We start from the raw sequence: 24661 nt of genomic DNA on the forward strand, positions 1-24661 counted from the left end.
TGGGTGGAGACTGAGCGCGGAGACCGAGGAGATAAAGAGCGGGGAGTGCGAGCGGCCCAGACACACCGGCGGCAGCAGCGAGAAGTAAAAAGTAATCGAAGTGTGACGTCACCAGAAAGCAGGTAAGTGATTGGTTGGTGAGCATTTCTCTCTTTCTCGCTTTTTTCCAAACTTAGCGGGGAGTGGTAGTAAACAAGGGCCTTTGAGTAGATCATTTAATTGTAGTGTAATTAGTGGTATTGATTTGATTTAATTTGAATTAATTAAAGGATAAGTCATGGCAGCACAGCTCGGTCCCGTGGCATGCTCCTCCTGCACTATGTGGGAAATCAGGGACACTTCTTGTGACCCTGACGACCATGTGTACGGGAAGTGTATCCAGCTGCAGCTACTAACAGACCGCATTGCGGTGCTGGAGCTGCGACTGGATACATACTGGACCATTCGCGAGGCTGAGGACATCGTGGATAGCACGTTTAGGGAGTTGGTCACACTGCAGGTAAAAGCTGCACAGGCAGGATGGAAATGGGTGACCACCAGGCAGAGTAGTAGGCACAGGCAAGTAGTGCAGGGGTCCACTGTGGCCATCCCCATTTCAAACAGATATACCACTTTGGATATTGTTGAGTGAGATGGCTTATCGGGGGAAGGCAGCAGCAGCCAACTTCCTGGCACCATGGTTGGTCCTGCTGCACAGGACGGGAGGAAAAAGAGCGGGAGAGCTATAGTGATAGAGGATTCTATTGTAAGGGGAATAGATAGGCGTTTCTGCGACCGCAAACGAGACTACAGGATCGTATGTTGCCTCCCTGGTGCAAGGGTCAAGGATGTTTCAGGACGGCTGCAGGGCATTCTGGAGGGGGAGGGTGAACAGCCAGTTGTCGTGGTGCATATAGGTACCAACGATATAGGTAAAAAATGGGATGAGGTCCTAAAAGCAGAATATAGGGAGTTAGGAGGTAAATTAAAAAATAGGACCTGAAAGGTAGTAATCTCAGGATTGCTACCAGTGTCACATGCTAGTCAGAGTAGAAATAGAAGGATATTTCAGATGAATACGTGGCTAGAGGAATGGTGCAAGGCGGAGGGATTCAAATTCCTGGGATATTGGAACCGGTTCTGGGGGAGGTGGGACCAGTACAAACTGGACGGTTTGCATCTGGGCGGGACCGGGACCGATGTCCTAGGGGGAGTGTTTGCTAGTGCTGTTGGCGAGGGTTTAAACTAAAATGGCAGGGGGTTGGGAACCTGTGCAGGGAGACAGAGGAAAGGGAAGCAAGGATAGAAACAAAAGACAGGAAGGAGAAAAGCAAAAGTGGAAGGCAGAGAAATCAAGGGCGTAAATCAAACAGGGCTACAGTAAATAATAATTCTAAAAGGACTAAGGGGGAGAAATTCGGTATCGCCCCGTTTGGGGCACTAGTATTGTCGGTGCGCAAAGTTTAGCGCCAGGCGCAATTTATCGCCACCTCGAGCGATATTGGGTAGCTGCGCCCCTGAAGGTGATTGCGGCGTTAATTCATGCGCTGCACGACAGTCTTAAGGTGCTAACCCGGCGGCGCGACGCAATTTCTCCACGGGCGGGCACAGCGCAGGTGCTGTCAATTATCGATTTCAGCCAGACACGCTGGCGCCAGCCAGCTCTTAAAGGGGCGGATCGATTATCATCTCCAGCCGCACCTTGCGCCTCGTAGGCCTCAAACTCGGCGGTAACCTACCTGTGGCGTCGACAACTGCATGAATATGGAGAGGGCCAGGGAGAGAGCGCAGCGCTTCAGCGAGGGGGCATTGGATGCTCTGGTTGGCGCGGTGGAGCACAGGCGATCTGTGCTCTACCCAGAGAATGGCAGGAGGCCTCAACACAGTGACTATCGCAGAGCTTGGAGGGAGGTTTCCAACAGAGTCACCTCCAGCAGCATGGTTCCCAGGACTCCTGTGCAATGCAGGAAGAAGTTCAACAACCTCACTCGGGTCATCAGGGCGAGTGCCTTTTTCAGAATCATCTTCATCCCTCCATCTGGACCTGACTTTATGGCCAGAGGGTGTGCAAAGCCCCAGTGGCCAGCTGTCATCCAGCACCCATGGCCCTTTCTGGAAACACACACGCACATTCAGCTCTGTGCATAATGTAAGGGTTAATCGACCATGGGAGACATGTCATGCCAGATCAGGGCTGCAGGTTTCATCACACCCCGTCCTTTCTCTTGCAGGCCAAGTTGGCCAATAATAGAAGGCAACATCATCGGACCGGAGGAGGCCGGCCTCACCTGCAGACCGTTACAGACCTGGAGGAGCGAGTCCACCGGATTGTGGCAAGCCGGATGATTGGCCCCGTCGCCTCTGGAGATGCCGACCACATTGTGGACAGCAATGGTAAGGTCATCACCTTTTTGACCTCCCTCCTTCCACTTGTTCCCCACACCAGCATGCTTTTTCACTCTCGAGCCAACTCAGAGCATTGCAGCACTCATGCATCCCTTGCTGCCACCTTGTCCTTTCGCTAAAGCCACTCTTGAACCTCCCTGCTTTCAGATGCTGCATCACCAGCTCGGGAGGCGGGCCCTCAAGCTGTCAGTACGAGTGACTCTGGAGGCGACGAGGAGGAGGAAGCCGGACCATCCGTACCACCCTCAGGCGAGCCAGCCCATGTCCAGACTGGGGAGACGCCTTCCCTGGAGGGGAGCGAGGGGGAATGGTCTGAGGAGGATGCAGCTCCAGGACCCAGCGGCCTGCAGCAACGCGAGGGGGGTAGGGAAGCTCGGGGGCCGTCTCCCGGGAGGGCGAGTCAGGCCGCGAGTGCTGCTGCACAGAGCGCAGAAGAGGTGCGTGCCCTCGTAGAACTGAGCGCCCAGGCTGGGCTGAGGCACACTGAGCTCATGGCTGCAGTGGCAAGGATGCCCGACTCCATTGAGACACTGGCAAGGAGTGTGCAGGACTTCGGCGCAGCACAGACAAGGAGTGTGCAAGACTTCGGCGCAGCACTGGCAAGGATTCTCCAGGACTTCGGCGAAGCACTGGCAAGGATTCTCCAGGACTTCGGCGAAGCACTGGCACCTGCCACGCAAGTGCTGAGTGCTGCCACGCAGTCAGTGGCTGGGCTCATGCAGACGCAGATTGAGGCCACGCGAGCACTGGCTGCTGCCACCCTCGCTGGATTGGGCAGGATTCCCCGGGGCCCTCGCCGTGCCACAGCAGGCCAGCAATCTGTGCTCCAGCCGATTGCTGCGCATGCTGCGGTGCTGCCCCATCAGAGTGCCAGTGTGTCGGCCGACCAGGGAGCTGCTGTCTGCTCTCAGGATGACAGCATTCCTGATGCCACCACTGGCACTTCTCCACTGCAGCTGCCACCACCTGTAGGACAGACTGCTTCCGCCCATGCGGAGTTGGAGCAGTCAGCAGCCGGGCCCTCCAGGCCCAGAGCTGGTCCAGGCCGTACCTCAAGGGCATTTGCGGTCTCAATTTCGGACAGTCAGCAGGCCTCCCTGCAGGGCAGGAATGGGGCAATTCCGCAAGGGAAGCAGATCACCATCAAGGGGCAAAAAGTAGGAGGTGCTGCTAAATTATGTTATTTCTTTCATTCAAGGCCGAGGATGCTGGTCTGAATGTTGGTTATGTTTTGGACATTGTCTCCAGGATGTGAGACAGTTACATGGCAGTCTGTTTGTTTTGCTGTTTGTTTCCATTGCTTTGTCATGCGGGAAGGATATACATTTTGTTAAATAAAGAAGTTTATTTATTCACAATGTCCATGTCTGTTCTTTGCACTAATTGTTGCCTTGACTGGCTTAGGGGTAGCAGAACGGTTCCATTCATGTTCTTGGAATGGCAGAAAGCATTCCCTCAGAGGGGCCTAGAAGCGACTTGTTATAAGCCTCTGACGGATGGCCCTTGCAGTTTGTGCCTCCCTCCCATCTTGGTGCTGCTCCTCCTCCTCCTCTGCTGGTGTTTCAATGTCTGGTGGCATTGGCTGGGTCCTGAGGATTGCCAGGTTATGCAGCATGCAACACACAACCACGAAGTGGGAGACTCGCTCAGGTGAGTACTGAAGGGCTCCTCCGGAATGGTCCAGATAGCGGAACCGTTGCTTCAGCATGCCGATTGTGTGCTCAATGATGTTCCTGGTCGCTTGATGGCTCTCATTGTAACATTCTTCAGCAGGGGTGCTGGGCAAACGGAGCGGGGTCATCAGCCAGGGGCACAGAGGATAGCCCTTGTCCCCGAGAAGCCAGCCTCCTGGGTGAGCCGGGGCTTCAAAAAGGTCTGCCACAGAAGTCTGGTGCAGGATGAAGGCGTCGTGGCTGCTGCCTGGAAAGTGGGCATTGACAGCGAGTATCAGCTGTCGGTGGTCACAGACCAGCTGCACATTCAAAGAATGGAACCCCTTTCAGTTGCGGAAATCCTCCGCATTCTCTAGAGGCGCCCGCAAAGCCACATACGTGCAGTCAATGGCGCCCTGCACCATGGGGAAGCCCGCTATCCTTGCAAAGCCCTCTGCGCACTCTTGCTGCTTGTCCGGGGTCATTGGGAAGGAGATGTACTGCCGTCTCCTTTTAAAGAGGGCATTAGTCACTTGACGGATGCAGCAATGCACCGCGAACTGTGAGATGTTGGCAATGTCCCCAGTAGCGGCCTGAAAGGAGCCGCTGGCATAGAAGTTTAGAGCCACAGTGATCTTCACAGCCACCGACAGAGATATCCTGCACCTTAGTTGAGGCTGCAGATCTGCTGAAGCAGGTGGCAGAGCTCAGTGACCACCTCCGTACTGAAGCGCAGCCTTCGGAAACACTGCTCCTCCGACATGTTGATATACGAAAACTGTTGGCGGAAAGCCCTGGCAGCGTAAGATCTCGTGTGCCGACGTCTGCAGGCCCTCCTCCGTCTGGCCACGCCTGCCACTATCCCTGCGTCTCTGTGCCCTGTCAATATGATTGAGAAGGACAATGTTTCCATCCAATGCAGCCCCCATAGTAAGTGCGCACTGAAAGTTATGCCGGTTGAGAAGCTTACCAACTGCAAAGTAATGCTCAGAAGGCTAAAGTTCCTCAGCCAGCGCTAGCTCACTGCAGAAATGGCTCACCGTTTGTCTCTGAGCAACTCTCTCTCTCTCACACACAGGTGTGGTCCAAAAATGGCTACCACTAATAATCCAGGAAGAGTCCCCTTTAAATAGCGCCCCCCCCAGCCTGACAGCGACTGGGAAACATTCAAGGTAACCTGTCCTTGTTAGCGCCAGGCGGAAAGGAGGGGGGCACCACTGAATTTCCGGTCCGGGGCGCCCCAACGGCGTTGCACACTGAAATGACGTCATGATCTGCGTGCGCCGGTGAGCGGGTGCAACGGTTTAGCGCCGGCGCTAAATGTCCGCTCAATTTGGGAAGAGGCGCAGGGTTCGCTGCGCCCGGGCGCTAGTTGGTTAGCGCCCCACTTCTCGACCTCTTTAGGCGCTAATGGGTGGTGCAAACAACCGAATTTTCCCCCCTAAGAGTGTTAAAAATACAAGCCTGCAGGCTTTGTGTCTTAATGCGAGGAGCATTCGTAATAAGGTGGATGAATTAGCTGCACAAATAGATGTAAACGGATATGATGCAATTGGAATTAGGGAGACATGGCTCCAGGGTGACCAAGGCTGGGAATTCAACATCCAGGGGTATTCAATATTCAGGAAGGACAGGCAAAAAGGAAAAGGAGCTGGGATAGTGTAGTGTATGTGCCTTTAAGAGCCCCCTGTGTACTGTAATGCCAGTAATGGCCACTCGGGCTATATAAGCCTGCATATTGTGTTGTATCAAGTAGTTCCCCTCCAGACTTTGTTCAGTAAACACCTGTGAAACCAACTCCTGTCTTCAGTGTCTCTATTAACACACGGACACAACAGGTAGCATTGCTGGTTAAAGAGGAGATTAACACAATAGTAAGGAAGGATATTAGCTCTGATGATGTGGAATCTGTATGGGTAGAGCTGAGAAATACCAAGGGGCAGAAAACGTTAGTGGGAGTTGTACACAGACCCCCAAACAGTAATGCTGAGGTTGGGGATGGCATTAAACGGGAAATTAGAGACGTGTACAATAAGGGCACAGCAGTTGTCATGGGTGACATAATCTATATATAGATTGGGCTAACCAACTGTGGAGGAGGAATTCCTAGAGTGTATATGGGATGGTTTCCTGGACCAATATGTCGAGGAACCAACTAGAGATCAGGCCATCTTAGACTGGGTATGATGTAATGAGAAAGGATTAATTAGCAATCTTGTTGTGCGAGGCCCCTTGGGGAGGAGCAATCATAATATGATAGAATTCTTCATTAAAATGGAGAGTGAAGTAGTTGACTCAGAGACTAGGGTCCTGAATTTAAATAAAAGGAAACTACGATGGTATGAGGCACGAGTTGGCTAGGATGGATTGGAGAACGTTACTTAAAGGGTTGATGGTGGATAGGCAATGGCAAACATTTAAAGATCGCATGGATGAACTACAGAATTTGTTCATCCCTGTTTGGCATAAAAATAAAACAAAAAAGGTGACTCAACTGTGGCTAACAAGGGAAATTAGGGATAGTATGGCAGATGCAATATAACGTGGATAAATGCGAGGTTGTGGCGGAGCCACCAAAGGACTCAGAGCGGTTGTACAGAATTCCTTTAACAGCAATGTAGTTACTGTCTGTGCCTGTACATTTAATTATACTGTTTGACTGTACAATGCCAGTTACCTTTACAGCACATGATGACGTCATGCCGTTAGTCACGTTGACGCCCCAACGGCGGGAAGAACGTCATGACGTCACTCTCCTGATCAGGGGATCAGTCCTCGTGGAGCCCTCAAGGAGAATAGACCAGTTATTGATGTGTCCTAGCAGTTTCCAGTTTAAACTCGTTTGTTTTCATTAAAGTTCATTAATTTAATTACCCGAGTCGAACTCAGTCTTTTTGATAGGAACCTCCGTTCCTACATTGGTGACCCCGGCTTCTACGAACGATTTTCATGGAAGATTCGACATGGACACGAACGCCGTCACGCTGAAACTGCCACAGTTCTGGGAGCAACAACCAGACGTCTGGTTCATCCAAGCTGAAGCCCAGTTCGCCATTCGGTACATCAACGCGGATCAGACTCGTTATTATTACGTGGTCTCCGCCCTCGACAGCGCAACTGCATCCCAGATCATCAGCCTCATCGGTAGTCCTCCTACTGACAGCAAGTATGATGCAATTAAGGCGCGGTTGCTTCAGGTTTTCGGGCTATCAAAGTCGGAGCGTGCTCGCCGGCTCATCACGCTGCCCGGCCTCGGGGACTCCAAACCGTCCGAGCTCATGAGCCAAATGCTTACGCGCTTGGGTGCTGAACCGGAATGTTTCATCTTCCGGGAGCTTTTCCTCTATCAACTGCCTGAACAGGTTCAGGCTGCCCTGGCCAGCTCCAACATTACTGACTGCGCCAAGCTTGCGGCCGAAGCCGATAAGATTTTCACGGTTACCCAGCAGTGCTGAGCGGCCACGAGGCGCCCACCCCCCACAGACGCAGTCCCAGTTTCTCCTACAGCAGGCTGGTGCTCCTACCACACCCGTTTTGGTGTGAAAGCACGATGCTGCCGTTCCCCCTGCAGTTTTTCGCCAAAAAAAAGGCGCAGGCGGCGTCCCTGGTGATGGATGACCAAATCTAACGGGCGTTCCGCGGTGGCAATGGCCGTCGGTTCTACGGGGAAACTCCTCTATATCACCGATTCCCTCTCAGGCCACCGTTTCCTTTGTGACACCGGGGCGCAGTGTAGCATTCTACCTGCGTCGAAGCTCGACACGCAGACGGGGAACCTCGGTTTTTCCCTCGTAGCGGCTAATGGCGCAGCTATTCGAACGTTCCGAAAGCGGCGGGTCGAAGTCTGTTTCGGCGGTCAGCGCTTCTTTTGGGATTTCGTCACGGCTACAGTCTCACAGCCTATCCTAGGGGCAGATTTTCTGTGTGCCAACAGCCTGCTAGTCGATGTCCGACACCGCCGGCTGATCAACGCGGCCACCTTCCACTCGATCAATGCTTCCACGGTACCTCCATGGTGCGTTCCATTGCCTGTGCTTTTCCTCCTCCAGATGACTTCACGCGGCTCCTCGGGGAGTTTCCGGAGCTGACAAGGCCCACCTTCTCTTCAGCGACGAAACATGGTGTTGAACATCACATCACCACTGCTGGCTCCCCGGTTTATGCGCAGGCTAGAAAGGCTCGAACCCGGCAAGCTTGCAGCTGCGAAGGCGGAGTTCGCCACAATGGAGCGGCTCGGCATCATTAGGCGATCAAACAGTCCCATGTCTTTGCCTCTCCACATCGTGCCAAAATCAGGCGGCGGCTGGCGGCCATGCGGTGACTACCGACACCTCAACGACGCCACCACTCCGGATCGGTACCCGATCCCGCATATCCAGGATTTCTCGGCCCACTTGGCGGGAAATACTATCTTCTCTAAAGTCGACCTCGTCCGTGGATAGCACCAGGTTCCAGTGCACCCACAAGACGTCCCGAAAACAGCTGTCATCACCCCTTTTGGCCTCTGAGTTCCTGCGGATGCCGTTTGGCTTAAAGAACGCAGCACAGGCGTTCCAGCGTTTAATGGACTCCGTTCTTCGGGACCTGCGTTTCCTTTTCGTCTACCGTGACAACATACTCATCGCCAGTGCCAGCAAGGAGGAGCACATCTCCCATTTGCGTTCCCTCTTTACGCGCCTCAGCCAACACGGTTTAATCATCAACCCGGCCAAGTGTCAGTTCGGCCTGCAACAAATCGACTTCCTGGGAGACCGAATAACATCGGACGGCGCCGTACCTTTGGCGACGAAGGTTGAGGCGGTTACTTCTTTCCCGCGGCCGTCGACAGTCAAGGCCTTGCAGGAGTTCCTGGGGATGGTCAACTTCTACCACCGTTTTGTCCCCAAGGCAGCTCAACTCATGCAACCCTTGTTCGGGGCCCTCAAGGGCAAGTCTGGTAAAGACCCAATCAGCTGGACAGCTGAAATGATCCAGGCATTCGGCGACACCAAGAACGCTTTGGCCAACGCAACCATGCTGGCACATCCACTTCCAGGTGCTACTATCGCCCTTACCACCGACGCGTCAGACTACGCCATCGGTGCGGTGCAAGAACAATGGGTCAACGGCACGTGGCAACCGCTGGCGTTTTTCAGCCGTCAATTGCGAACAAATGAAAAAAAGTGCAGCACCTTCGATAGGGAACTACTGGCCCTTTTCCTCGCCATTCGCCATTTCTGGTTTTTATTGGAGGGGTGCCCCTTCACGGCTTTTGTCGACCACAAACCCCTTACGTTCGCCATGGCCAAGACCACCGAACTGTGGTCCACTCGTCAACGTCGTCACTTGACGTTCATTTCCGAATTTACTACGGACATTCAACATGTGTCTGGTAAGGACAACCTGGTGGCAGATTGCCTCTCCCGTGTAACGGGCCACGCAGTGCACCTGGGGATCGACTACGCCCTCATGGCGAAAGATCAGGTTTCGGATTCGGAGGTCCAATCATATCGAACCGTTCCCTCCAGCTTCCAAGCGACCGACGTCGTCTTCCAGGACGCAGGTGCCACGCTCCTTTGCGACGTTTCCATGGGAGTTCCTCGTCCCATAGTGCCAGTCGCATGGCGCCGGAGGGTTTTTGATGCCATACACGGGTTGTCGCACCCAGGGATGAAGGCTTCGCAACGGCTTATGTCAGCCAAGTTCGTCTGGAAGGGAATGCACATCGATGTCCGTGACTGGGCTAATACCTGCGTCGTATGCCAGAAGGCCAAAGTCCAGCGTCATGTCAAGGCTCCGGTGGCTGCGTTTACTGTTCTGGAGCGTCGTTTCGACCACGTGCAGGTGGACCTCGTGGGGCCGCTTCCGCCTTCTCAGGGTTATACTCATCTCCTTACCATAGTGGACCACACCACTAGGTGGCCAGAGGCAATTCCTTTGGTTTCCACCACGTCGGCAGACGTCGCTAGAGCTTTCATCTCCTGTTGGGTCGCCCGTTTCGGAGTACCGGCGGACATCTCCTCTGACCGTGGGCCACAATTTTCCTCGGATCTTTGGAACGCTGTGGCTCAGGGGCTCGGTACCAAGCTTCATCGCACCACAGCCTATCATCCGCAGGCAAACGGCCTTTGCGAGCGATTCCACAGGTCGCTTAAAGCCTCTCTTCAGGCCAGTCTTCAAGGCGCAGGATGGGTGAACAGACTCCCATGGGTCCTGTTGGGTCTCCGTATGGCGCCCAAAGATGATCTACAATCGTCTTCAGCTGAACTCGTCTATGGCCAGCCGCTCCGGGTACCAGGAGATTTCCTCCCTTCTCCCACAGAGCCATGGTCCGCCTCCCGGCAACTCGTTCGCCACCAAGAAGCGGCTAGATGCTTTGCCCCGATCCCTACGTCCAATCACGGTTTGCAGACCTCCTACGTGCCACCGGGACTGAAGACTGCGGAGTATGTCTTCATCCGACACGACGCTCACCGGGATCCGCTCAAGCCTCCTTACACTGGTCCTTTCCGCGACATCGAACCGAGTGACAAATCCTTTTTGGTCGACGTCGGAGGGAAACCGGATCACATCTCGGCGGACCGCTTGAAGCCGGCTCACCTGGACCTGGACCACCCTGTCGTAGTCGCTCAACCACCCAAACGTGGCCAACCGCCCGTGGCCACCACACCTGATCAACCAAAGCTGCCTGACAACCCGTCTGCGCTCGCCGCGCCTGCTCAGCCGCCACCGACTGCCAACGCGTCCACCGGTCGTCAACTTCCTCTACCAGGGTATCGAAGTCGATCGGACAGGCTCATCAGGCCTCCTCCTCGCCTCACCTTTTCTGTTAAAGACAATTCTGGGGGGGCGCATGTGGCGGAGCCACCAAAGGACTCAGAGCAGTTGTACATAATTCCTTTAACAGCAATGTAGTTACTGTCTGTGCCTGTACCTTTAATTACACTGTTTGACTGTACAGTGCCAGTTATCTTTACAGCACGTGATGACGTCATGCCATTAGTCACGTGATGCCCCAACGGCGGGAAGAATGTGATGACGTCACTCTCCTGATCAGAGGATCAGTCCTCATGGAGCCCTCAAGGAGAATAGACCTGTTATTGATGTGTCCTAGCAGTTTCCAGTTTAAACTCGTTTGTTTTCATTAAAGTTCATTAATTTAATTACCTGAGTCGAACTCAGTCTTTTTGATAGGAACCTCCGTTCCTACAAGGTTATCCACTTTGATGTCAAAAACAAGAAGGCAGATTATTATCTGAATCGCAATAGATTGGGAGAAGGGGAAGTGCAACGAGACCTGGGCGTCCTTGTGCACTAGTCGCTGAAGGTAAGCATGCAGGTGCAGCAGGCGGTTAAGAAGGCAAATGGTAGGTTGGCCTTCGTAGCGAGAGGGTTTGAGTACAGGAACAAGGATGTCTTGCTGCAGTTGTACAGGGCCTTGGTGAGACCACATCTTGAGTATTGTGTGCAGTTTTGGTCGCCTTATCTGAGGAAGGATGTTCTTGCCATGGAAGGAGTGCAGCGAAGATTCACCAGGCTGATACCTGGGATGGCAGGAATGACGTAGGAGGAGATTGGGTTGATTGGGCTTGTACTCGCTGCAGTTTAGAAGAATGAGAGGGGATCTCATTGAAACTTATAAACCTCTAACAGGACTAGACAGACTAGATGCAGGAAGGATGTTCCCGATGGTCGGGGAGTCCAGAACCAGGAGTCACAGTCTAAGGATAAGGGGTAAGCCATTTAGGACAGAGATGAGGAGGAATTTCTTCACCCAGAGAGTGGTGAACCTGTGGAATTCTCTACCAAAGAAGGCAGTAGAGGCCAATTCATTAAATATATTCAAGAAGGAGTTAGATATATTTCTTAAGGCTAAAGGGATCAAGGGATATGGAGAGAAGGCAGGAACAGGGTACTGAATTTGGATGATCAGCCATGATCTCATTGAATGGCGGAGCAGGCTCGAGGGGTTGAATGGCTGTGGTGATTATTCCTTGATTAGTAAAAGTATTGTGATTTGTTGTTTGTTAACTGCCTTGGGATATGTGTTGTAATCTCATTGGTAGTTGATGATCACATGATGTGTTGTGGCTACCTTAAATTCAGTCCTTTTCTAGCTTTAGTTGGGACTGGATGTAGAAAGATATGCTGCCGATTTTAAAGTTAATAAAGCCTAACTTTGGAAGGCAAATCTATTCTTTATTTCAATGGCCTACTCCTGCTCCTATCTTCTATGTTTCTATCCAAGGAGAGGACATATAATTTGGCCAGAAAAAGCAGCAAACTTGAGGATTGGGAGCAGTTTAGGATTCGGCAAAGGAGGACAAAGGGATTAATTAAGAGGGGGAAAATAGATTATGAGAGTAAGCTGACCGTAAAAGCTTCTATAGATATGTGAAGAGAAAAAGATCAGTGAAGTCAAGCGTAGGTCCCTTGCAGTCAGAATCAGGGGAATTTATAATGGGGAACAAAGAAATGGCAGACCAATTAAATACATACTTTGGCTCTGTCTTCACAAAGGAGGACACAAATAAACTCCCAGAGATGTTGGGGAACATAGGGTCTAATGAGGGAGGAATTGAATGAAATCAGTATTTGTAGGGAAATGGTGTTAGGGAAATTGACAGGATTGAAGGCTGATAAATCCCCAGGGCCTGATAATCTACACCCTTGGGTACTTAAGGAAGTGGCCCTAGAAATAGTAGATGCATTGCTGGTCATCTTCCAAAATTCTATAGACTCTGGAATAGTTCCCATGGATTGGAGGGTAGCTAATGTAACCCCACTATTTAAAAAAAGTGGTAGAGAGAAAACGGGGAATTATAGACCGGTAAGCCTGACATCGGTAGTGGGGAAAATGCTAGAGTCCATTATAAAAGATGTAATAGCAGAGCGCTTGGAAAACAGTGACAGGATCCCCATTAAAATCCCCCTGATTCTGACTGCAAGGGACAAACACTTGACTTCACCAATCTTTTTCTCTTCACATATCTATAGAAGCTTTTACATTCGCACCACACAAGTGCCAGGCAATGACCATCTCCAACAAGCGAGACTCTAACCATCTCCCCTTGACATTCAATGGCATTACCATCGCTGAATCCCCCACTATCAACATCCTGGGGGTTACCATTGATCAGAAACTGAACTGGACCAGCCATATAAATACTGTGGCTACAAGAGCAGGCCAGAGGCTGGGAATTCTGCGGCGAGTGTCTCACCTCCTGACTCCCCAAAGCCTTTCCACCATCTACAAGGCACAAGTCAGGAGTGTGATGGAATACTCTCCACTTGCCTGGATGAGTGCAGCTCCAACAACACTCAAGAAGCTCGACACCATTCAGGATAAAGCAGCCCGCTTGATTGGCACTCCATCCACCTTCAACATTCACTCCCTCCACCACCGGTGCATGTGGCTGCAGTGTGTACCATCTACAAGATGCACTGCAGCAACTCGCCAAAGCTCCTTCAACAGCACCTTCCAAACCCACGGCCTCTGCCACTTAGAAGGACAAGGGCAGCAGACGCATGGGAACGTCACCACCTACAAGTTCCCCTCCAAGCCACACACCATCCTGACTTGGACCTGTATCGCCGTTCCTTCACTGTCGCTGGGCCAAAATCCTGGAACTCCCTTCCTAACAGCATTGTGGGTGTACCTACACCATATGGACTGCAGCGGTTCAAGAAGGCGGCTCACCACCATCTTCTCAAGGGCAATTAGGGATGGGCACTAAATGCAGGCCTAGCCAGCCAGCGACGCCCACGTCCCATCAATGAATAAAAAAAAAAGTCAACATGGATTTACAAAAGGTAAATCATGCTTGACTAATCTACTGGAATTTTTTGAGGATGTAACTGGTAGAATAGATAAGGGAGAACCAGTGGATGTGGTGTATTTGGACTTTCAGAAGGCTTTCGATAAGATCCCGCATAAGAGATTAGCGTGCAAAGTTAAAGCACATGGGATTGGGGGTAAAGTACTGTCTTGGATAGAGAACTGGTTGGCAGACAGGAAGCAAAGAGTTGAAATAAACGGGTCTTTTTCCGAGTGGCAGGCAGTGACTAGTAGGGTACCGCAGGGATCGGTCCTAGGACCCCAGCTATTCACAATATATAAATGATCTAGACGAGGGAACTAGATGTAATATCTCCAAGTTTGCAGATGACACAAAGCTGGGTGTGTGTGTGTGCTGTGAGGAGGATGCAGAGAAACTCCAGTATGATTTGGACATGTTGGTGATTATACTGCATTTGCCATGCATCTGCCCAATGTGGATAAATGCGAGGTTATCCACTTCGGTGGCAAAAGCAGGAAGACAGGTTATTATCTGAACTGCAATAGATTGGGAAATGGGGAAGTGCAACGAGACCTGGGTGTCCTTGTGCACCAGTCGCTGAAGGTAAGCATGCAGGTGCAACAGGCGGTTAAGAAGGCAAATGGTATGTTGGCCTTCATAGCGAGAGGATTCGAGTACAGGAGCAAGGATGTCTTGCTGCAGTTGTACAGGGCCTTGGTGAGACCACACCTTGAGTATTGTGTGCAGTTTTGGCCAATTCATTAAATATGTTCAAGAAGGAGTTGGATATATTCTCTTGAGGCTAAAGGGATCAAGGGAGAAAGCAGGGACCAGGTACTGAATTTGGATGATCAGCCATGATCTCATTTAATGGCGGAGCGGGCTCGAGGGGCCGAATGGCCTACGCTTGCTCCTATCTTCTATGTTTCTATGTAAAGGAAAAATTAGACATGAAGGAGCACACGCTGTATACACAAACAAACACATATATATATTTATATACACACACACACACCCACTCATCTATACATACACACACATATTTACATTTTCAGGGGAAGTGGTACCACATAAAAACAAACTGAGTTAGTCAAGAAACACAGGTTTCCAGTGATAAAGAGAAATACATCTGTCTGGGCCATCGTGTATCGTTAGTTTTATTGACCAACAGGTGGTGTATCAAAGGTTCACAGACTGCTGCAGGAAACAAAGTTTTTGATTAAACTGAACTAGGCTTATGGGCAGGATGTGGTTCTCTTTACTGTAGAATTAGGGCATACTGCATTGTATGCTTTTCCAGGGAGGCAGGACAGACCAGCAAATCGCGATTTTTGTTGCATCGAGTTCTCATACAATGTTGGCACCAAGTTGTGGTGTTTGCCAAACACAAAAAATTGCATATATTTACATATGCACAAACATCCCCGTGGCATTACTCAGTGAGTTGGAGGATATGCTATTTTATAACAGCAGGAGGTAATACCAATTATACCATGGAACTTGTGATGGACTGTAATATATTTGAGCTCCTGTGGCATTGCCATGGACAAAAACATCAACTCTCTCTGTCTGCAACTGTTTCTCTACTTCTGTACTACTCTAATTCTTATTATGTTCTCTCTTTATTTATCTTCCATCCTTTCTCTCTCTGTATGACCCACACCTACCAGTAGCAACTCTCAATCCTTCATCGTCGCTGGGTCAAAATCCTGGAACTCCCTACCTAACAGCACTGTGGGAGTACCATCACCACACGGACTGCAGCGGTTCAAGGTGCCAGCTCACCACCACCTTCTCAAGGGCAATTATGGATGGGCAATAAATGCTGGCCTTGACAGCGACGTCCAGATCCAATAAGCAAATTAAAAAACCACCAATGTTCCCTCAAATTTTTTTTTTCCCCGTACGCGGTCCCTTTAAATTTGCTGCACTGCATCTCTTCCATCTTGTGAGCGGCCTGCGCGGGACCACCGGATTGCTGCACAGCTTGTGGGGGGTGGGGGTGGATCCAATGCTGGGCACTGATGCACTTTACTCATTGTGGTATCGGTAACTGTCAGACTTTTTTACTCATTGTTGGTCTCGCCTCTCTCGCTTGTAAGTCTGTGTGACTCTCTCAAATATTCTGTTGCCTGATGTACTCAATATCTCTTCCTTTTTTCCCCCTAAGGTATGTAGGAAGATGAAAGACAATATGTATTGGGCAGTCATGAGAGAAGGAGGAACTGAGGATCAGGCTAGGATATCTTTGGCGGGGGGGGGAGGGGGCGGTGAAGAAGGACAGAGCTGCAGCCAGGAGAGAATTATTTGAATGGTAATAGATTGGGAGAAGGGGAAGTGCAAAGAGACCTGGGTGTCCTTGTGCACCAGTCGCTGAAGGTAAGCATGCAGGTGCAGCAGGCGGTTAAGAAGGCAAATGGTATGTTGGCCTTCGTAGCAAGAGGGTTCGAGTACAGGAACAAGGATGTCTTGCTACAGTTGTACAGGGCCTTGGTGAGACCGCACCTTGAGTATTGTGTGCAGTTTTGGTCACCTTACCTGAGGAAGGACATTCTCGCCATGGAGGGAGTGCAGCGAAGATTCACCAGGCTGATACCTGGGATGGCAGGAATGACGTATGAGGAGAGATTGTGTCGATTGGGCTTATACTCACTGGAGTTTAGAAGATTGAGAGGGGATCTCATCGAAACCTATAAAATTCTGTCAGGTCTGGACAGACTAGATGCAGGAAGGATGTTTCTGATGGCCGGGGAGTCCAGAACCAGGGGTCATAGTCTAAGGATAAGGGGTAAGCCATTTAGGACTGAAATGAGGAGGAATTTCTTCACCCAGAGAGTGGTGAACCTGTGGAATTCTCTGCCACAGAGGGCGGTGGAGGCCAGTTCATTAAATATATTCAAGAAAGAGTTGGATATATTTCTTGAGGCTAAAGGGATCAAGGGATATGGGGAAAAGGCAGGGACAGGGTACTGAATTTGGATGATCAGCCATGTTCACATTGAATGGCGGAGCAGGCTCGAAGGACTGAATGGCCTACTCCTGCTCCTATCTTCTATGTTTCTATGAGAAGGATTGGGGCTGGAATTGGAGTGTCGGAGGGAGAGGACATGGGTAAGAGCACTGGGGAGCTGTGGTCTGGCGCTAGGCGTATTCCTGGGCAAATTGGTGCAAAAGCACTGGGATCTTATGAGGAAAGGTGGAGCAGGTTGGGCCGATACTCATTGGAGTTTAGAAAAATGAGAGGTGATCTTATTGAAACATCTACACCAATGTGTCATGATAATTTCCCTCAGCAGCCATCCTCTGCGAGTAAGATTGGCAGTTCAGTGACACATTATGGGTGGTTTTGTGCTGAAGACCCACACCCCACGAGCAGCTGTGCTCAGACTGTTGAGCAAACACAGGGTTTTATTCCCTGGCTCCGAGCAGGATTTGAATCAAGATTTCTTGGATGAATGGACAGTGATTAGCCTGTATGGTCAGTGATTAATTCACTGAGCCATCCAGCCTCCTACATTCGAGTGTATTTTGGTCCACATGCTTCCTAACCCAGCCTGAGTGCTGCTACCAGATCGCAATTCCACTAACTGTTCTCAGATAAGAACATAAACATTCGGCCCCTCGAGCCTGCTCCACCATTCAATAAGATCATGGCTGATCTGATCTCGGCCTCAACTCCACTTTCCCGCCCGCTCCCCATAACCCTTGACTCCCCTGTAGCTCAGATATCCGCCTTGAATATATTCAATGACTCCGCCTCCACAGCTCTCTGGGGTAGAGGATTCCAAAGGTTCACGACCCCCAGAGAGAAGAAATTCCTCCTCATCTCCATTTTAAATGGGCGACCCCATATTCTGAAACTATGCCTCCTAGTTCTGGATTCCCCCACGAGGGGAAACATCTTTCCTGCATCCATCCTATCCTAAATCGCAAAAGGTTAATATGCAGATACAACAAGTAATTAGGAAAGCTAGTAGAATGTTATCATTTATTGCGAGGGGAATTGAATACAAAAGTAGGGAGGTTATGCTTCAGTTATACAAGGCATTGGTGAGACCACCTCTGGAGTACTGTGTACAGTATTGGTCTCCTTATTTAAGGAAGGATGTAAATGCGTTGGAAGCAGTTCAGAGAAGGTTTTCTAGACTAATACCTGGAATGGGCGGGTTGTCTTATGAGGAAAGGTTGGACAGGCTAGGCTTGTATCCGCTGGAGTTTAGAAGAGTAAGAGGTGACTTGACTGAAACACAAGATCTTGAGGGGTCTTGACAGGGCGGATGTGGAGAGGATGTTTCCTCTTGTGGGAGAGTCTAGAACTAGGGGGTCACTGTTTGAAGATGGGGGTGTCGCCCATTTGGGACGGAGATGAGGAGAAATTTTTTCTCACAGAGGGTCGTGGGTCTTTGGAACTCTCTACCTCAGAGGGCGGTGGAAGCAGAGTCTTTGAATATTTTTAAGGCAGAGGTAGATAGATTCTTGATAAGCAAGGGGGGTGAAAGGTTATCAGGTGTAGGCGAGAATGTGGAGTAATCGGATCAGCCATGATCTTATTGAATGGCGGAGCAGGTTTGAGGGGCTGAGTGGCCTACTCCTGCTCCTAATTCGTATGTTCGTATGTATCTAAGATTCTGAGGGGGCTCGACAGGATACGAACATACGAATTAGGAGCAGGAGTAGGCCACTCGGCCCCTCGAGCCTGCTCCGCCATTCAATAAGATCATGGCTGATCCGATTACTCCACATTCTCGCCTACACCTGATAACCTTTCACCCCCTTGCTTATCAAGAATCTATCTACCTCTGCCTTAAAAATATTCAAAGACTCTGCTTCCACCGCCCTCTGAGGTAGAGAGTTCCAAAGACCCACGACCCTCTGAGAAAAAAATTCTCCTCATCTCTGTCTTAAATGGGTGACCCCTCATCTTCAAACAGTGACCCCCTAGTTCTAGATTCTCCCACAAGAGGAAACATCCTCTCCACATCCACCCTGTCCAGACCCCTCAAGATCTTATATGTTTCAATCAAGTCACCTCTTACTCTTCTAAACTCCAGCGGATACAAGCCTAGCCTGTCCAACCTTTCCTCATAAGACAACCCGCCCATTCCAGGTATTAGTCTAGAAAACCTTCTCTGAACTGCTTCCAACGCATTTACATCCTTCCTTAAATAAGGAGACGAATACCGTACACAGTACTCCAGAGGTGGTCTCACCAATGCTCTGTATAACTGAAGCATAACCTCCCTACTTTTGTATTCAATTCCCCTCGCAATAAACAATAACATTCTATTAGCTTTCCTAATTACTTGTTGTATCTGCATAGTAACCTTTTGCGATTTAGGATAGGATGGATGCAGGAAAGATGTTTCCCCTCGTGGGGGAATCTAGAACTAGGAGGCATAGTTTCAGAATATGGGGTCGCCCATTTAAAACGGAGATGAGGAGGAATTTCTTCTCTCTGGGAGTCGTGAATCTTGGGAATCCTCTACCCCAGAGAGCTGTGGAGGCGGAGTCATTGAATATATTCAAGGCGGATATCTGAGCTACAGGGGAGTCAAGGGTTATGGGGAGCGGGCGGGAAAGTGGAGTTGAGGCCGAGATCAGATCAGCCATGATCTTATTGAATGGTGGAGCAGGCTCGAGGGGCCGAATGTTTCTTATGTTCTTATCTGAGAACAGTTAGTGGAATTGCGATCTGGTAGCAGCACTCAGGTTGGGTTAGGAAGCATGTGGACCAAAATACACTCGAATGTAGGAGGCTGGGTGGAGCAGTGAATTAATCACTGACCATACAGGCTAATCACTGTCCATTCATCCAAGGAATCTTGATTCAAATCCTGCTCGGAGCCAGGGAATAAAACCCTGTGTTTGCTCAACAGTCTGAGCACAGCTGCTCGTGGGGTGTGGGTCTTCAGCACAAAACCACCCATAATGTGTCACTGAACTGCCAATCTTACTCGCAGAGGATGGCTGCTGAGGGAAATGATCATGACACATTGGTGTAGCAGAGGTCTCTTCCTGGGGCAGAGTAGAGGAAGCTTGGCTTTCTCCTGTGGCCTGTGCTGTATCTGAGGGAGCATTAAATATCAATACCAAAAATAAAAGTGGAGAGGTGTCCCATCATTTAATCTTTCACCTTGATGAATGTAGAAACAATGTGCCTCTGTTAAGTTTGAATTTGACTCCCTTATGTGAAAGTACACAGCTCAGTAAAGAAATATTTCTGCGGGCAACAGACGTGGTTCACTCTTAACTGTCCTCTGAAGTGGCCGAGCAAGTCACTCAGTTGCATCCAACTGCTATCAGCGATGCAAGGAGAAGGCCCACCACCACCTTCTCAAGGCAACCAGGGATGGGCAATAAGCGCTGGCCTTGCCAGCAACACCCACATCCTGAGAGTGAATATATAATATATATATTTATAAAATACGCTAGAGTAGGATGCAATTTCTCACGCAGTGGAGCTTCCGATCTAAGCTGGACCATTGGGAAGTTCCTGAGAACAGAGAGAATGCTCCCCCACAGACTGCTTGCCTGCGCTCTCAGCCACTGAAAACAATGTGTGCCTTTTCAGCACACCCAAGAGGAAAATTATGGAGATGAAGATCCTCCAACTGGAAAAAAATGTCAAGAATCCCCCTTTTCACATTCGGAGATAGGATACTTACCCTTCTCGATCAATGTGGGGGAGGTACTTGGATGTGTTTTGTAAATGCTTGCGATGAAACGAGTTGGTGAAATCTAATTTCTCAGGTTGCAGATCCCATGTTGCTCCACTGCAAGAGAAAACCCACACACATTATAACCCACCGGGAAACAGGCCTGCATCAGGCTGTCCTTAAACTAGTCTCTGGTCCACAAGGGGCTTTCTTTATTTGAAGAGGCCCAAGAAATTCCCTTATTCACTCGGTTTTCCAGAGGAATAGGCAAGTACCTGATAGGCTCACTCGTTCCCACATACTTCTGTTTTTGTTTGAGAACCTGCTCCTTATTTGAGGCATTTTTCTCTTGGTTTCTTTTACTCGGTTCTCCTTACACCTTGCGTTCCAGGTTGAAAGGGTAGGTGACATGCTCCCAAGTCCTACTCGGAAAGAGGCTGGTTAGAAGCTCTGCTATGTGCAAGAAAGCAATTTTTTTCTGCGAGGTTCAAAGCTATTTGTCCCAACACATCTATTTCACAAAGAATTTAAGGTATCAGCCCCTCCGGCATGTGAAGTGTAGTTACAGTAAGGAGAGAATGAAATGCACCAGACGCTTCCCCAGGCCTGGAAAATAAAACTGCCATTTGGTTCCCCCCCAAGATTATTTGGCAGAGTCTTCCAGCAATCTTGATATATTTGTGGCACAGACAATAAAAGCACCAAAGGGCGGAAATTATGAACAAAGATGGGCCAGAGCCACAGCTGACTGGCAGATGTTAAGTACAAAGGGGCATAAGGCCACAATAACACAGACTGCCGCGCGCCAACACCAAGTTACACATGAGCAGGGTAGGACAGATTGTGTTGGCAATGGAGGAGAGAGGGAGGGAGGGGGGAGAGGGAGAATGAATCCGGAGAGGGTTACTAAGCAAGAGCTATGATTGTGCTTCCTCAAGAGTGAAATACAGAGTACAGAAGAACATTTGTTGGCCCTGTGTCGTTTCTCTCCTCTTTTCCAACTAATTGTTTTCACGGGTCTACAACCCATAACAAGAATACTGTTGGTATAGATTGTTTTTTAAAAAAAAACTACATATTCTGTGAGTATGATAGCACAATATTCAAGTTACCTCCCATATCATATTATTTCTATAGCATCAGGGGACTCTATTTCCGTGAGCTGAAGTTATTTTAAAAAGCGGCTGGCCTAGAAAGCACTAAGCTCTCCGGAGATGCCGATACTGCAAGGGTTAAATCTGTTATTTAAATTAGAATACAAGAAGTCACAGCAATTTCCATATGTTGGAATAGAAATCAAGATCATCTCAAACTATTTAAAAAAAAAACACTTTTTTTTCTCCAATGTGTGAGGTGCAGAAGCAGCTTCAGTTACATTCAGTTTCCCCTGCTGCATTTACCACTCGTAAACCCCTCTCCCAACACAAGCATCACTTAAAGAGAAAGCTTTGCCACTGTTGAAAATATTAATATTTGCCCCCTGCTTAGAGACCTCTGATTTGGATGTGCATGTACTCGTACAAGAGACATCTCCCAACTAGAAAGAGCACCACACGCAAATGCCTGTTCTGCTTGCTAAGCTGGACAATGCTCAGAATAGTGAAAGTAGTGGGAGAGAAAGACAAGCTAAGCAACATTGCTCATTCCTGGTAACATGAGCCGCATCTCCCATTGGGCAGAAATCAACGACGGTGGGGCACTGGGGAGAACTGAAAGCAGCAGGCACTGGGAGTTGGGGGTAAAAGGAATGAAAATAAAAAGCGAAAAGAAAGCCACATACCTGACATGTTCAAAGGTGTTAACTGCCCAGATATCCGTCCCCAGAATATCATAAGATGTCTCTTGGTTACAGTTCTAGAAACAGAGGAAAGCGTCCACAGAATCAGCATTAGCATAAACACAAGAATTAACTCAGAATAGTTATGGAAAATAAAATATGTAACCTTAAGGTGCCAGCCTTCTCATAGTAGTAACAATCTCACCTCTTGAGTCAGAAGGCCATGGATTCAAGCCCCACTCTATGGACTTGAACACATAATCTAGGCTGACACTTCAGTGTAGTACCGAGGGAGTGCTAGACTGTGAATGCTGAATCTAACAGAATTTTCAAGACTGAGATCAATAGATTTTTGTTAGATATGGATATTAAGAGATATGGAGCAAAGGCGGGTTGAGTACAGTTCAGCCATGATCGAATAGAATGGTGGCATAGGCTCGAGGGGCTGATGGTTGCTATATTTTTATATGCAAACTCTGTCTTCAGTTCCATTTCAGTGTATTTAATCTCTGGCACGTTGCTTCAGTGGGGTTGCACTTATGCTGTTGCTCCTCGATAAATTTATCTACCTCTTCAAGCCTGTGTCACTTTTTTTTTTTGCTTCGAGTGAATTTTGTACTGATCAAGGTGGGAGATGGCAACCCTGTGTAATGAAACCCCTATTTTAGGTACCCAGCGTCAAGCACTGCCAGGTCTGGTACACAATGATTAGATGCAGAGTAAAGCTCTCTCTATTATGTTCATACAATGCGCCTCTGCCCTAACCTCAGAACACTATCCCCTAATGTATCAGTGTGCTTTTTTTCATTTCTCACTCGTTGTCCATTTTCCTTCCGAGTAAGTGGCCAGTTAGTGACAACTTTGTGGCAGTTTTGTCCTTTGAGATACTTGTCCAATGGAAATGGACTGCTAAAATTAATTTCATACAGAAGCCAGGCAAGAATTTCATCCCATCAATCTCAGATAGATTAAAACCCAAATTCCACACGCCAACCCATTGCTTCCTCACCACAAGTTAAATTTTTTTTTTTTTTTTTTTTAAACAAGAAACGAAGTTCTCACACCTTATTTAGGGCAGTTTTGTGCTATGGGAACATCAGTTTACTGAATCCCTAAAATAATTGGTGATATAGTCCGGAGATCAGTACTTCGTCCTTCAAGTTATTCAGGCTGTAGCTGGGGTCGCATTTACCCAAGGCTAATAATACAAATTTTGCTAGATGATCACGTCGTATAGCGTTTACAGAGGTTCCCAAAGAGACGGAAGACCGGTTTCAGACAGCGAAATGAAACCAAGCATGAGGAATTCTGACAACAGAATAATTGAAATCTCTGAACAACAGATATAAAATGTTCCACCCATCCTTTGGCCCCAATTGACTTTCATAGTACCAAAGAATCCTCGACTTCCACAGATACAATTCAGTGAATCTATCTAGAACTGGAGCCAGGTCCAAGTCCTCCCCCTCCCCTAAAAGTATGGATCGCAGCTCCCCAAGCTGGAATATCAGCCCCAACAGTAAGGGAGCCGGGCTCGGGGAATGGAACAGAAACACGAAACAACAGCGAGCACTTCCCTTCAACTTGGATTTTTATTTCTACCCAATGGCTCTCCTGATCATTTTACAAATCCCAAAACATTGACTTGGCTGTTCCTTCTTATCAGTACAGTGATCCTCCCTGCTCCAACTCCAAGGATTCTAGGACAGTGAAGGACAAGTCAACCCAATCTGGTCTCGTCTCAGGCCTCTCCTGGCTTCTTTACAAAGAGCAAAATTCCTTTTTTGGCCAATATATTCAATCTTTTAACAGCCATTCTACAGCACAAGCCGATTATGCTGTAGTGGTGCAAATATTAAGGTAATTCATTACCCACAGCTCTCAAAATTGCTTTCCTATAATCCCTAATGCAAAGGCAGATCAAAATTAGCTATGATCCTTTTCCTGTGTGCACATCAGGTGACAAGGTCAACTGCTGTGACGCTCCTAAAGTAGAATTGCCTGTTGATACATCCATCCTCTAGCCCCATCATTATTACATGCTGAATTACAAATGGGTAATGTGCAACATGGGCAGTGTCCTAGGCCCAACCATCTTCATTTGCTTCATCAATGACCTTCCCTCCAACATAAGGTCAGAAATGGGGATGTTCGCTGATGACTGCACAGTGTTCAGTGCCATTCACACACTCCTCAGATAATGAAGCAGTCCATGCCCACATGCAACAAGACCTGGACGACGTTCAGGCTTGGGCTGATAAGTGGCAGGTAACATTCGCGCCACAGAAGTGTCAGGCAATGACTATCTCCAACAAGCGAGAGCCTAACCACCTCCCTATGACATTCAATGGCATTACCATCGCCGAATCCCCCACCATCAATATCCTGGAGGTCACCATTGACTAGAAACTT

At 49.1% G+C, this 24661-nt stretch overlaps 1 protein-coding gene across 3 annotated transcripts in view; it reads right to left on the minus strand.

Annotated features, from left to right (window-relative positions):
• ctif (CBP80/20-dependent translation initiation factor) overlaps positions 1-24661 on the minus strand; it is a 292382-nt gene that overhangs the window by 123167 nt on the left and 144554 nt on the right. For all 3 annotated transcript variants that reach the window (XM_085975110.1, XM_085975119.1, XM_085975101.1), the window contains 2 exons: positions 22253-22326; positions 20482-20589 (listed from right to left, as the gene is read on the minus strand). In XM_085975110.1, coding sequence (XP_085831236.1) covers positions 20482-20589; positions 22253-22326 — 182 coding nt within the window. The remainder of the gene's footprint in view (positions 1-20481; positions 20590-22252; positions 22327-24661) is intronic.

This window comes from Somniosus microcephalus, chromosome 2, assembly GCF_052327205.1.
Source record: "Somniosus microcephalus isolate GS21.2 chromosome 2, FLI_Smic_1.0, whole genome shotgun sequence".
Taxonomy (NCBI): domain Eukaryota; kingdom Metazoa; phylum Chordata; class Chondrichthyes; order Squaliformes; family Somniosidae; genus Somniosus; species Somniosus microcephalus.